General features: G+C 43.7%; 1 protein-coding gene across 2 annotated transcripts in view; it reads left to right on the top strand.

Annotated features, from left to right (window-relative positions):
- diaph3 (diaphanous-related formin 3) overlaps positions 1 to 14787 on the top strand; it is an 814225-nt gene extending 799438 nt beyond the window's left edge. The window contains exon 28 of one of the 2 annotated variants that reach the window (XM_060941746.1): positions 13119 to 14787. In XM_060941746.1, coding sequence (XP_060797729.1) covers positions 13119 to 13384 — 266 coding nt within the window. In that variant the 3' untranslated portion in view covers positions 13385 to 14787. The remainder of the gene's footprint in view (positions 1 to 13118) is intronic. The other variant, XM_060941747.1, reaches the window with a different exon arrangement.
- Positions 14788 to 15156: the final 369 nt, after the last annotated feature.

Genomic DNA, 15156 nt, shown 5'->3' with positions numbered 1-15156 from the left:
GGCGCACACAGCCCAGTGTCTACACCCCTCCACTCAGTCAGCTTCTCCTTCTTCCCGTCTGCAGCTCATCAGTCTGTCTGCTCATTAACCTAAAAGACTGTGATGAGGGAATGAAAGAGCGGAAGATTGTGCATGCGAGTGAGTGAGTGAGTGAGTGAGTGAGTGAGTGAGTGAGTGAGTGAGTGAGTGAGTGAGTGCAGGGGGCTTGAGGAGTTGAAAAGAGGAAGATGGATGATACATGGAAAGAGGCAAGTGAGATAGAAGAAATACGTCAGATAGAAATAAAAATTAATGTGTCAAGGAGAATAATTACCAGGCTCCTGTACCACCATGAGCTCGATGGGTTCAGACGTACATCCTGGAGCTTTCAGGAAATGAAGGAAAGCAGAAAAGAGATCCTGCTCAGGAAGAGTCTCAAGCCAAATGGTTATCATGTATTTATAAACCCAGCGTCTACCAAAATCAATATTTAAATGTCTTCCAGTCCGAAGAGCTCGCTACTGCTCAGCGATCATGCTGCTCAAGCCTCTGCAACCTGTCTCTTTGAGTAAACGTTACAATCGGGTTTTCCTTTAAAAAAAAAAAAACCACGATTTGTTTTGCGCTGTCACATTTACTCACAGGCATCAGATATGTTCACTCTTTTCTCTCCTCGCCATCAGATTGGTGCAATCGGCTTTTGTTCTTATTGTCTGCGTTGTCTAGATTATCTTGATCATCCGGCCTGTCTCACTTATTTGGTTGTAAATAAATCCGCTCATATCTGATCCAGGATTGTTGTCTGATCAGCTGCTGCGATGTCTTGTTTTGTGAATGTTTATCTCTTGGCTTTTCTGTCCTCTTGATTTTTTTTTTTTTCTCTCCTCAATCTGCAAGCAAGCATCATCTCTGCAGCTTGCTGTCATCGTGAGCATTTACCAGAAACCCAGGACAAATCAAAGTGAACAACGTGACAGTTGTTGCTGTGTGACTGAAACAGAGCCATCCTCAACCCAGGAGCTCTCATGTAACAGCGACTGACCGGACCGGACCGGATCAGACAGGGCAGGACAGATGTAGATTTTTAAGAGGTCCGCATTTCTGAATGGCTACTGATCCGTGTTGTATGGAAGCAGTGGATCGAGCTGTTTACAGCTGTGCGTGGGCCATGTTGCTATAGCTGTGATTAGCTTTCAGTGCCTCTGCTCAACGGCAATCCTCGTGTGTTTTGTAGTCTGACTAACCTCATTGCTCTTTACTTTGGTTCTGGTGCTTTGCAGTCTGATACAGTGTGCTGTAATTAATAGCATGCTGATGATGGCTCGGCTTTCTCCGTTTCAGCTCAGAATTCAGATGAAAAATCGACTGATTGGTTTACAACCCAAATTATTCTCTTGGTTTTGAAGCCCCGAGCAACATGGGTTCAGATTTTTATTTTTATTTTTTCCCTTCTTTTTCCCTTTAATCTTTGTGATCCTTCATAACCATTTACCAGCGGTAGATTCAGTAAATATACATTGCCAGTTCTGGTTTATTTATAACTAAAAGCTACAAAAGTCCTTTTTTAATATATGTATGAACAGAACTATGTACAGTACACGTCTCCGATCGAGACTGACTTGATTGACAGCAGCGTCTTCCCAGTGTATCTTGCCAGTACTATGATGTGTGTCAGAATAACTTGCACAGAACATTTGTTTTTACACACAAGTCATGAACAGCACATGGTGTGCTCATGTATTTTGTATACATTTCGAGTGGCGCTATACCAACGCTATACCAAAGCTGCAAAAATCCGGTTCAGTTGTGGTTTGTGTGCACTCCACTGCTTCTTCCCCTTCCAGCTAGTTTAAAAAGCTACATTAATCAACAGGGCACGGCACTGCAACGTGCCGAAGCAGCACACACATCTCATTTGGTTCAATAAAGTGCTTTAAAATAAGCTTTACTCGCCTCTCATTGACAGTGCACTATATAAGTATACACCCTCGTAAACTTTTCCACATTTTGCAGTGTTACAACTTGGAACTAAAATGAATTTAATTGGGATTATATGTCAGGAGAGCATAAACAGCATCATGGAGATCAAGGAGCTATCAAAACGAGTCTGGCACAAAGTTCTGGTCAGGTATCAATGCGCATCAATCAAGGTTTGGTTTTCAAAAAAGGAATATAGCACAAGGATCACTCTGCCTAGAGGAGGATGTCCAGAAAAGGTCAGTTCAGTAGCAGGGTAAAGAAGGGATTAGTCTGAGAACCAACCAAGTGCTCAAAGGTAACTCTGAAGGAGCTGGAGAGATCCACAGCTTGGCTGGGAGGAACTGTTCACACAACAGCCATCACCCACACTCCACAAAGCTAGACTTTACAGAAATGTTGTCAGAAGAAAGGTTGATTATTTTTTTCCTAAAAAGGTAGAAAGAATTTGGCATAAGGCGCTACTTTTGGCAGAAACTCAACATTGCTTATAACTTTGGGAACACCGTCCCCACAGCGAAGCATGGTGGTGATAGCTTTTCATCAGCTGGTTCTGGGAAACTGCTCAGGATTGAGAGTGAGGTCAGAGGAGCCAAATACAGGGCAAGAAGAAAACCTGTTCTAGTCTGCAAGATACTTCAGACAGGGAGGGAGTTCCCCTTCCAACAGAAAGACCCTAAGCGTCCTGCCCAAGCTACACTGCAGTGCTTCGGTAGCAGAAACCCTGAACGTGTTCGAGCGACCCAGTGAAAGCCTACACATCAATCCGATTGAGAATCTGTGATGAGAAAATTGCTGCTCATCAAAACGTCTCCAGTCTGACGAACAGTTTTGCCAAGAAGAACTGGCAAACATATCGAGCTCCAGATGTGCGAAGATGATCAAGACATATCCCAGATAAGTGCTCCAGCTGAGTTTTGCTGGTGTAGCTCGGCAAGATTAACTCTGACATGCAGTACTGTGCAGGCACCCTTTTTTTTTTTTTTTTTTTTTTAAGACAAACTTTGTTATAGATTTCTATTTTATGACTACTACATTATCGAGTAAGTACAAAAACATTTTAGAGTTCCAGACGTTCGTTTTCCAGCACAAAATTAAATGTCACAGGGAAAAAAAAAGTTTTTTCTATCTGAGCAGTATATTACGTAAGAGAGCACTTTTCAGATTAAGAAAGAAATCATAATGAAGGCTGCTGCTGGGTTTTTGTGCAAAATAAAGAAGCGAGTGTGACAAAGTGTTCAGAAGAACTGTAGCTGGTTCTGTAAGATGCTCAGTAAAACCTACAACTTGTTTCCTTATCAAACTGCACTCGCTGGACCTGAGACTAAACCAAAGGGTCGTCTCACACCAAATATCCACTTTTTTCATTTATTATGGCTTACTGATTACTGTTTATAGTATTTTTTTTAATGTTGAAACATTTCATTTCATTATTTTTAAGCCATTTTTGGTCAACAGCATTTCTGTACATGTGCCTAAGACTTTTGCACAGGATTGTATATATGTCTCCTCGACGAGGGAGTGAAGGCATTGCGTATCCGTGTTGTCCGTCCATAGTTAGTGCAGTATCTTCAGAAAAGTGGTTGAATGTTTATAGGATTTATATGGAATTATCTTTCTTTCTTTCTTTCCCAGCATATGAACTGATATTAGATTTTAGAAATGATCCAAACAGGGTCAAGGTCACGACAAGGTCAGCTATATCTGAAATGCTTTTTCTTCATTATGTTCCTTCCTGTTTGTCATACAAAGCTGTTACTTATACGTTCATACTTTGGAAGTCAAGGCACATTTTCTGGCTATTTACAATTTTTGTCGTCTGTCCGTCCGTCCATCCATCCATCCAACCGAGATTGTCGGGGCAAGGTCACAACAAGGCCAAATGTCTGATTCATTCATTTTTGTTTTCCCTAATAGCTAATGTGTCCTCTTATTTAAATACAATCCTCATCTCATCTCATTATCTCTAGCCGCTTTATCCTGTTCTACAGGCGAGCTGGAGCCTATCCCAGCTGACTACGGGCGAAAGGCGGGGTACACCCTGGACAAGTCGCCAGGTCATCACAGGGCTGACACATAGACACAGACAACCATTCACACTCACATTCACACCTACGCTCAATTTAGAGTCACCAGTTAACCTAACCTGCATGTCTTTGGACTGTGGGGGAAACCGGAGCACCCGGAGGAAACCCACGCGGACACGGGGAGAACATGCAAACTCCGCACAGAAAGGCCCTCACCGGCCACGGGGCTCGAACCCGGACCTTCTTGCTGTGAGGCGACAGCGCTAACCACTACACCACCGTGCCGCCCCTAAATACAATCCTATATCCTTTTATCGTTTAATACATTATCTTTCATCACTTGGTGCGGTTTTGTGTCCTAATAAGTTGTTGTGTTGATTCTATTATCGACATGAACAATCCTTCTGGATCACTTTATAGCTCCAGATGTTTCATCTGAAAGTCCTTAAACGCCTTATCAGCCACATTTTATTCCAGTCTGCCTCAATCTCCTTATCCCCTACACAAACATCATTTGCTGACATTTTCTTTTCTCCCTGGGTTCAAGTAAGCATTAAGGCATTTTAATTTCTAATTAATTTTAGCACAGAGCTGAATGCTTGGGGATTAGAACTCCCCGCCACAGCTTTTTGTTAAGGACTCAATACAACCACAGCAGCACGACCACAAAGAGCTGTCGATTAGACACAGACAAGCAATGTGTGCGCATGTGGATGCTCTCAGAGTCTTACGCCGCCCAAGGGAGTTCGAGGGGAACCCTGTAAATTATGCTGTTTATGCATCCACGGCATTTTTTATTCCCTTTCTGTGTTTGCAGCGCAGCCAGCGTGGTGTCAAGTTTACAATGAGAATCCCACAAAATCCCAGTACAGCAGCAGGATGCACTTTGATGCGAGTCACAATAACCCCAGCAGGCATCAGGGTTCCTGTACAAACCTGGTAGAATAGTAACACTCCGAGCTCAGCACTGTCTACACCCTCACCTATTCACACTTTCATTCCTGTCTTAATTGGGTTCCGTCCTTAATGATCAGGCGGTCGAGAAGCATAAATATGTGCTTTATGTGAAGGAGCCGTCACGGATGTGCTATGCACACTGATAATGTGTTTAATTACTGCTTTACTCACTTGGACACAGGGAAAATGTGCAGGCCATCGCTCTGCTAGTCCTCTGCCTGACATTAATACCTCCTCCTCCTCTTCTGCCAGATTTATCACCACTTTGTATCATTAATGTCTTTTTCCCTCTTTCACCCTTTTATTTTTGTGCTGGGGATTCAACAGTACACGTGTGCGCGTACACACACATTCACCGACTCCCTCATGCACTCAAACACACAGTCCTGTCTCATTTTTAGGCATCAATTAAGGTATTATTTATCACTGGTGGTTCAGGCTCAATCCACCCTCCGACAAAATTAGCTCTGATCCTCCCCAACCTTGTCACCCTGTGTCATCCCCCTCTCTTTTTTATTGCCCAAATGTAGATAAACGAATGCACCGAGACTTCAGAGAGCAAAAATAAGAGGTCCGTCAGGAGAGCCCAGTCATTAAGCTAGATTTTGTCATCAAGCCGTAGCATTACATCATTCTGCATTGCTTTACTGCTGGCTCTTGAGACACACTTTTCCGCGTTTTGTTATTGTTCTTTTCCTGTCTAAACACCATTCTTTGGCTTTAGACCGTGGATAATTTATTTATTTATTTATTTATTTATTTTAAAGCACTAAACAGATGAATTAATATTAAGAAGTGACTGAAGCCTATGTATTTTTTTTTCTTCTGATCCAGTAATGCATTTTACTGGTGTGACGGTCACTATTAGCATAGTTTACAATTAAAAAAAAAAAAAAAAAGTACTTGAGTCATTCCATGAAATGGGATCATAGCCTTGCACTGAACTGACACTCGGCGTTCCCTCCCAGCATCTCCATTCACACCATTCACCACGTGCCATTTAACTCCGTTATGGTCGTGGTCCAGGCGGCACGGTGGTGTAGTGGTTAGCGCTGTCGCCTCACAGCAAGAAGGTCCTGGGTTCGAGCCCCGGGGCCGGCGAGGGCCTTTCTGTGCGGAGTTTGCATGTTCTCCCCGTGTCCGCGTGGGTTTCCTCCGGGTGCTCCGGTTTCCCCCACAGTCCAAAGACATGCAGGTTAGGTTAACTGGTGACTCTAAATTGACCGTAGGTGTGAATGTGAGTGTGAATGGTTGTCTGTGTCTATGTGTCAGCCCTGTGATGACCTGGCGACTTGTCCAGGGTGTACCCCGCCTTTCACCCGTAGTCAGCTGGGATAGGCTCCAGCTTGCCTGCGACCCTGTAGAACAGGATAAAGCAGCTAGAGATAATGAGATGAGATGAGATGGTCGTGGTCCAAGGAAAGATAATCACTCCTAATAACTAATATAGATAGATAGGTAGATAAAATAGCAGGCATGGGGTAATGGTTATTGCATTGTGCTGAGGCGCCTTTGCAGTGTTAGAAATGGGACATGCTATATCACTGCTGTTCGTAAGCCTGCCCGCGCACCAGCTCGTTAGACTGATCAAGTGTCCTTGTCGACTGCCACGTTCTGTCGAGCTGCCCGCCAAACTTTTAGGGGAGGGGGTTGTGAGCGAAAGAAATGAAAAGTCATCATCTCACAAGAGCCTCTGTGCAAATGCAAATTGAGAAAATCATCTCAAGTCAGAAATCTGTTTTGCTCTCCTGTTCTATTTGGAGAGAGAAATGAGTGTCGGCTAGCTGGCACCGAACGTGAGCGAAATTCTGTGAGCGCTGAGCTGAGTGGCAAACACGCCGATAAAAGGCAAGGGTGGCATCCATACTGCCAGAACATGCTGTGTGGGAGAACTGCCATCTTAACTCTCCCAGAGAGACTGAATGAGCATGAATGGCTTGAAGGATTGATGTCAGGAAGGATGGGACCGTTGGTCTTTGTGATAGATGGGTGAATCGGATCAGGTTAAGATCAATCTGATCCAAATGAAAGGTTTTATACAATTCTAACTGATGTTGAAAATGTGAGACGTTTTCCTCACATTCCTTGCCCCCAGACAGAATGACTTTTTTTTAAACCCTTAGTCATCCTTCAGTCATCATCCCCACAGTGCACAGCTTTGTCCATAAAAAAAAAAAACAGCAAACTCTTGTATAATCATAAATCAGAGTCTCAACTAGTGTTCCTTACCCTCAAAAAAAAAGAATTGTCTTGTGACCATGATACACGTGGACAACTGATCTTCACACCCATATGTGGGCCTTCCACTAACCGTTGTATACTGTAGCTTTACAATTTCCCGTCACTGGAATTAAGATGGGGTAGCATGGTGGTGTAGCGGTTAGCACTGTCGCCTCACAGCAAGAAGGTTCTGGGTTCGAGCCCAGTGGCCAACAGGGGCCTTTCTGTGTGGAGTTTGCATGTTCTCCCCGTGTCTGTGTGGGTTTCCTCCGGGTGCTCCGGTTTCCCCCACAGTCCAAAGACATGCAGGTTAGGCTAATTCGTGGCTCTAAATTGACCGTAGGTGTAAATGTGAGTATGAATGTATGTTTGTCTCTGTGTCAGCCCTGCGATAACCTGGCGACTTGTCCAGGGTGTACCCCGCCTCTTGCCCATAGTCAGCTGGGATTGGCTCCAGCTTGCCCGCGACCCTGCTCAGGATAAGCAGTTACGGATAATGGATGGATGGAATTAAGAGACTCAAACCTGTTCCAGCATGACAATGCCCGTGTGCACAAAATAAGGTCCATGAACACATGATCTGCTAACCATGGCATGGAAGAACTCGAGTGTCCTGACCTGCACAGATCCCTGACCTCAACCCCACAGAACACCCTTGAGATGAACTGGAACACCAACTGCACCCCAGACCTCCTCACCTCGCATCAGTACCTGACCTCGTTAACGCTCTTGTGACTATATAAACACACATCCCCACAGCCGTGCCCCAAAATCTGTTGGAAAGCCTTCCCAGAAGAGTGGAGGTTATTATAACAGCAAAATGGGGAATAAATCTGGAACGGGATATTCAACAAGAACATATAGTCACATGTGGTGTCCCCCAGGGTTCTGTACTTGGGCCCCTCCTCTTTTTATTCTACATCCTATCTATTGGCCAGATGATCCGTAGTCATAACCTTAACTTTCGTTGTTACGCTGATTATATTCAGCTGTATTTCAGCTCACATTCCCCCACAGACACCCCCCACCCAGTAATCTAACAGATTGTGGATTATAACTTTCTCAAGCTAAACTCCGATAAAACGGAAGTCCTGCTGATTGGCTCCAAATCCTCACATTCCAGATTTTCTAATCTTTCAATGAGCATTGATGTTTTGCCTGTTGAACCCGTAACAGTGGTCAAAAATCTTGGCATACTATTTGACCCAGATCCCGGTTTCGACTCGCATATTAAATGCCTCACTGAGACTGCTTTCTTTCACCTGCGTAACATTGTACGCCTTTGCCCGTTCCTGTCTAATAATGACGCGCAAACTCTGGTTCGTGCTTTCATTATGTCCCGTATTGATTACTGCAATACTCTCTTCGTTGGCCTCCCTGCAAAGTCCCTTAAAAAATTACAGTACATTCAAAACTCAGCAGCCATAGTTCCCACCCTCACAATACGCATGGCCCAGGTCACCCTATCCTCTCTCAGCTACACTGGTTACTGGTCCTGTCCTGAATAAAATTCAAAATCCTGCTTCTCGCCTTTAAAGCTCTACATAACCTGGCTCTCCTCTACCTCAGTGAACTCCTGACCCCCTACTCTCCCTGTCATTCTCTCTGGTCCCCTTCCTGCAACTAATTTACTATCCCCCGCACAAGATTATCTACCTTGGGAGGCAGGTCCTTTAGTGCCATGGCCCCAAGCTTTGGAATTCTCTGCCTCAATCTGTCCGTGACTGCTCTTCTTTCTTAAACCTTCAAATCTGATTTAAAGGCTTTTCTTTTCTATGAATACTTCTCTTCCTCCTCCACCTCTATTTACTCTAGCAATTTTTTTTCCTGTAAAGTGACCTTGGGTCTGTGAAAGGCACTGTATAAATTAACATTTTTTTTTTTATTATCGGAAGGGATAGCCTGACCAAATGTTCTGGTTCCCAACCATGCCTTAGACCATCAGCTCACACCAGGGTCTCATCATCACTACCATCATAGCGTGAGCTGATGGAATGGCGGTGTTTAGGGGCTGCCATTTAATGCCAAGCCCTTAGCTGTTGGATATCAAAGATACATGCAGAGTCCAATGGCCTTTTGGTAAGACATGCAAACGGGTGGTTAACGCATCTTCTTACAGTCATACTCTATACAACCACATATATTACATTTCTGTTGGCGGTGTTACCCCAGACATGACTTTACGTAGAATCGATTCACTGTTGAACAACACTGTCTTCTGCATCGTTGCTATGATCATCTCTGCTTCCTTCTTACTTATTATTATGATTATTGTTGTTGTTGTTTATATGGGTTTGATGGTCAGGTGTCCACAAAGTTTTGGCCAGGCAGTGTATTTAAGTAGTTTCCATTCAGCTATTCTTACTGCAGTGTGGGAAATAAGGGATTTTAAGCAGACAGTCACAGGACAGACAAGTCTGAAATGTTGTCTGTCTGTCCAAATTCAGCCTGTCCGAATGACGGGCCAAAGGCCCAGAACAATGCGGCTGGGGGTCGCATAGAGAATAGAAGAAGAAGAAACCTTTATTTGTCACATGCACACTTCAAGCACAGTGAGATTCATCCTCTGCATTTAATCCACCTGAAGCAGTGAACACATGCGCATGCACACCCAGAGCAGTGGGCAGCCACACTACAGCGCCCGGGGAGCAGCCAGGGGTTAAGTACATTGCTCAAGGGCACCTCAGCCCAAGGCCGCCCCACGTTAACCTAACTGCATGTCTTTGGACTGTGGGGGAAACCGGAGCATCTGGAGGAAACCCACGCAGACACGGGGAGAACATGCAAACTCCGCACAGAAAGGCCCTCACCGGTTGCTGGGCTCGAACCCAGAACTTTTTTGCTGTGAGGCGACAGCGCTAACCACTACACCACCGTGCGGCTCAGAGAAGCTGAAGGGCTTTAGATACTTGGAGATGCTTCTCAGCTATTTCCGGACACATTTTTGTGGTTGTCAAAGGCCAAATTACACTAGACATTAGTTGCTAATTACACTACAAATTGAATATAATTTACAAGAAAATGTCAGAAGATTCAAGAAAAACATGTTTAAAGTTCTACCCAAGAAAACAGTAGCGCACAGGTCAGTTCCATGTCGAGAGAAAAGTATTGGGGGGGGAGAAGGATGTTCCAGTTGGTTACAACTTACTGGGACTCGTATATACTGTAGGTACTATAATCATACTCATGAAACATGTCAATAATGACAGTTTTTTTTATAGTACGTTTATAATAAGTCTGTAAGAAATTCAGTAATTAACAAGACAAGTATCCTTACATAAGATTTAAAATTTTGAGTTTGAGATTCCGAGGAACTCTGGAACAAAATGACTTTTAAAACGACTCTACACTAGACATGGTGATATCATTTGGCATTCAGACTAAAATCTGCTGGACTAGAAGTTGGAAAATAGAAGAAAATGAAAACACTTAAACTATAAATCTGCATCCTCCAAAGCATACAAGTATGATGGTCATTCTTATTGTGAATGAAAAAAAATGCACATAATAATAAGCACTGATTAGCAGTTTGGCACTTAACATAATACTGTACTGCAAAGTTTCACGTAAACTGAACTCTTAATCAACCGACTGGATCAATCAGATACCGTCAACCCTAAAACACGAGTTCACCTTCATCGTGCAATAAAAACAACACTGGATACCGAGTGTATTATTATTATTATTGTCTTTTTTAGTGTGCCACTCGGGAAGAGGGAGGGGCCTGTAAATTTTGGTGGGGCTAGGACCTTATGAATATTTCAAGTCGTGCCCAATGTAACATTTGGAAGAAAATTAGAAGTAGATTAGACCCATATCTTTACACTTTCATGGGCCATCTAGTCCGATGCTTTTGAAATACAGATGGACACGTGCAAAACTTACCGGTCAATGTCCGCCGGTGCGGCCTTATTTCCCACACTGTCACCGAGTATTGGACATCAAGGTTGTAGACAGTTGACCATATGAAACAGGATGTCGAGTCATAATTGTTTAATAATTATAAGTTAGAGTACTGCATGCTAATCTGTGAAGCTGATCATTTAAGACCAGCCTGAAAGTGGGGCATGTTTTGCGATTGTTCTGAGGGAAGAGTTTGCCTTGAGATCTTGTCATGTGAGCCAGGCATGCGGAAACTAGAATGGCTTCAGATGGATTATACAAGGATCCAAAAAGCAGTGAAACTGTGTCTCAGACTGAAACCATACTCGCGTTCTAACTGATAGCTCTTCAGCTTCTTCTGATCGGTGATGGAGAGAAGCAATCTGTCCAAATGCCTCCTTGATGGAGTCTTAGCACATGCACAAACGCACATGCTGGTAATATCAACAGAGTTAAATGTCAAGCAGAATGCAACGGAACACGGTTTTAATGATCCAAATGAAATGAGTGGAAGAAAGAAAGAGTATGAAACATGGGGCAGCGAGTTCCACACAATGACAAACGAGCATGTAGTCATACACACTGGGTAATGAGAAAGGAAGGAATACAAACTTGCAGTCCCATATACACAGCCTTAATTATCCTGCCACACAAGTACAGTTCCCTGTACAACCCACATAGCATTCATCTTGGAGCTGTGCACACTTCACAGTGCTCCCCAACACTCCCTACTGCGTCATTTGCAATTGAAATGCCATTCAATCAAAAATTGATGTAGCTGTCACAGGTAGTTGATGGCTTGCTTGTGCAAAGTTTGCGCTTGAGTGAAGGGTTAGTTGTAGTTCAGGCTGTGCTGAGCATCTGTCTGTGGACGTTTGCTCTGTCTGTCATAGCAGCGTGGAAAATTAAGAGGTCTGATGAGTCTGACCTTCACAGCCTCCTTGGACAGAATTGGAACAGCTCTATAAAACTCTATTAAATACAGGCAGTTTATGTGCTTGTGAGACTCCAGTCCTGGAAATTGCGCTTCAGGATTGTTTAGTCGTGTTGTCATTTCCTTTGTCATTTATCAAAGCAGCTGTGATGTTTCACAACCCCATCCGGATCCGTCCCGGTCTTTTTTTTTTTTTTTAAATCTGCATCTCAGACAGACAGTAGCTTCAGCCGTGTGACGAGTGATGCGGCCGAGTCGGGACCCGCCGCTGATCTGACAACACGTCCTCATACTCCGGAAGAGCGCTGGATGGAAACACTTTACTCCTCTGCTCTGTTCAGAAGCGAGGTCACATTAATATGGATTTCTCTTTCTTGCCATCTGAGCTCTCCCCCTGCTATCTGTCTGTCTACATCTCCATTTTTGTTTCTTCCTCCCCTTTCAGCCAGATAAAGTTTAAACGCACTCAGCTCAGGGCTGTAATCCATAAGAGATGGCAGCTTCTCTTGGCTCTCGAAGATGGGGAGAGTGGAGAGAATGGAAAGCGCAGACAGGCAGCCAAAGACTTTTTTTAGGATGCTGGTGGCCGAGTCAATCAAGCACATCTTTGGCTAATGATCTGTGTGGCGGAGTGGAGCGCAGGAGGCCAGAGGGCTGACACTTGTGATCAATCCCGCCGCACACGTGAGGGCGGAGCTAATATACTCTTATTAAGAAGACGAGCAGGGGTGAGAGATGAAGGCCAGGGTGTAGACCTTCCACAGCAAAAGATTTATTTAATACAAATCAGCCTACTACTAATCTTGAGAGTGCGTGCTTGCGCGGGATTTGAAGGGGAGAGGTTTCCTGGAGGAAGGCGAACAGGTCTTGGTGCAATCCTCTATTTGTACAAGGATACGTTTCGATTTAATTACGTTAGTGTTGTCCCACAGGTGTCATTTGCATGGCTCGGTGATTGACACCTTCTCTCCTCCTTGGGCTGCCTCTCATTTGTCTGATGACTCCCCCGGCTTCTCGGAGCCAATTTTCTAAAAGCTGCTAACAGGGATAAATACTTTGATGAGAATGCACTCATTTTTTTTCTCCCTCTCCCTCCCTTTCTTTTTCTCCATCTGTTTTTTCTGCCTTTCTTCATCCTGCAGAAAACACAAAGGTACCTCTGCAAAGGTCACGGTCTCGGCAGAATATCAATTTCAGCTCGGCGCGAGCCCCCACTTCCAAGGAGGCTCATTATGAGAGCGAAGCCCATTCATCTGCGGCACGGAGATCGGCGCACCGCCCAGAGAGGGAGCCGGAAAAGGAGCGAGCGAGAGAGCGAGAGAGTGAGAAGGAAAAATCTCCCTCCAGCTGCTCAGCTCACGGAGAGACTGACGTGGAGGCTCTTCTAGCCCGGCTCCGCGCCTTGTGATAACCTCACCTCCATTACCCCAAGCTCCTTTAACTTTTCCATTCCATACACACCCAATGTCATGCTAATGTCTACAGTCAAGTGCGAGCACACAAACAGAAGGAAAGTCTCGACCGGTAACCTTTCTGTTCACGTCTCTATACACTGGCATTGACTAAACAGTTCCGTTCAGGATGTTTGATCGTTCGTCTGCACGATTATTCTCTACAGTGCTAAGCAGAAAACGGTATTTAAATGCTACAGCACCTTGCCTTATCTTAAATACATGCGTGCGCTTTGGATACCTTTTATTCCTTTATTCTATGCAAACTCGTTAAATGTATTTTCAAAAATAGTCACAGCAATTTTTGGAGAATTGTTTCTTTCATCTTATCTTCGAATTGTGTCATGATGATCGTGAGCCAAGAGTCACGGTAATCTGAGATATTGATAACGCATCTGACTATAATTATTCATGAGAGAGATCAGCTCTGCAAATTAAAAATAGAGTTTTATGCATTCAATGCATAAAATTAAACCAGGTAACGGGTGCTTTTTCTGCTAACCTCCGCCATTTTCTTAATAACCTGTTAAATTCCACGTAATCATCCTTCGACACTTGCTCAGGACCAGAAAGCAATTTTAGAAAAACCTTGAGCAAGTCATGTTGAGTGATGAGATTTTTAATGAAATCTTTTTTACCTTTTCCACATTTTCTCCTAATGCAGTAATTACTAGTTCCGCACACACTACCGAGTATCTTATAGAAGCGAGCCAGCCTGAGAGTGTGAGGGCTCGCGATTTCATCAAACTGCTACGTGTACAGTGTAACTGCGATGATGATGATGATTGCGTTTTTTGTTTTTTTTGTTTTTTTGTATACATGAGTGCATACACACTAAAGTCTGATCAGCAGAGGAGAAAGAATTGCCCCCACTCCGAACGAGAAAGCAGGCAATTATTTATTTTCTTCCAGTCTCCAGGCCACGGATGGATACAGCGTCGTCTCAGCTGTCGATTACACTTTATACAACGTGACTTTTGTCAACGTATGACATGCTAATTATGATATTATTCCAAATACGTTTGTATTGCCGGATCCTAACATATGCATGTTCGTCATTGTGTGTGCGTGCTAATATATTAGCTGCCGTAAAAGATTAGCTCTTATTACACAAACACTCCGCATTTACTCAGTCTCTCTTAATCTTTGATCCGTGTTTTATTGTGCCGTCTCTTCTTCTGTTCTGTGAGTGAATGGTATTATCTTGTCTTTTCTTGATTTAATAATAATCTCGTGCAGTATTATCTTTAAATTGAACATGACACCAATTTAAAAAAAAAAAAAATTATGATCCGGATATTCTCTTAAATTTATTAAAAGCCTTGTACGTCCTTTCTAAATTTTTTATATTGTTACACAATTCATTGTTTGGACTTTGTGTAAAAGTTGTTTGTGTTATCATTTTCATTAAAGGAACCGAACACTGTTTTGGCTGTGTGTTCATTCAGAGGTGCTGAATGGAACTGTGCACCAGTGGACGACATCTTGTTTTTGCACTTTTAATGGTGTGTGTGTCAGACAACACCAAACATGTCACCTGGCCTCCCAGGTTATTTTCATTCATTCTCGGAGACCAATGATTAGGGTGTTTTCGGCTTTGACGCAGAGCCACAGTGAGATTTTTTGAAAGTGTACTGATTTCATGCTCTCCAGACTGGTAGGGGGGAATGCTGAAGCAATAGTGGGACATGCAGGGACAAGAAATCCATCACGATTGTAAGCACAAACA

This window comes from Neoarius graeffei, chromosome 15 (assembly GCF_027579695.1).
Source record: "Neoarius graeffei isolate fNeoGra1 chromosome 15, fNeoGra1.pri, whole genome shotgun sequence".
Lineage (NCBI taxonomy): Eukaryota > Metazoa > Chordata > Actinopteri > Siluriformes > Ariidae > Neoarius > Neoarius graeffei.
Note: the sequence above shows the minus strand (reverse complement) of the source record. Positions and strands in the feature narration are given on the sequence as shown.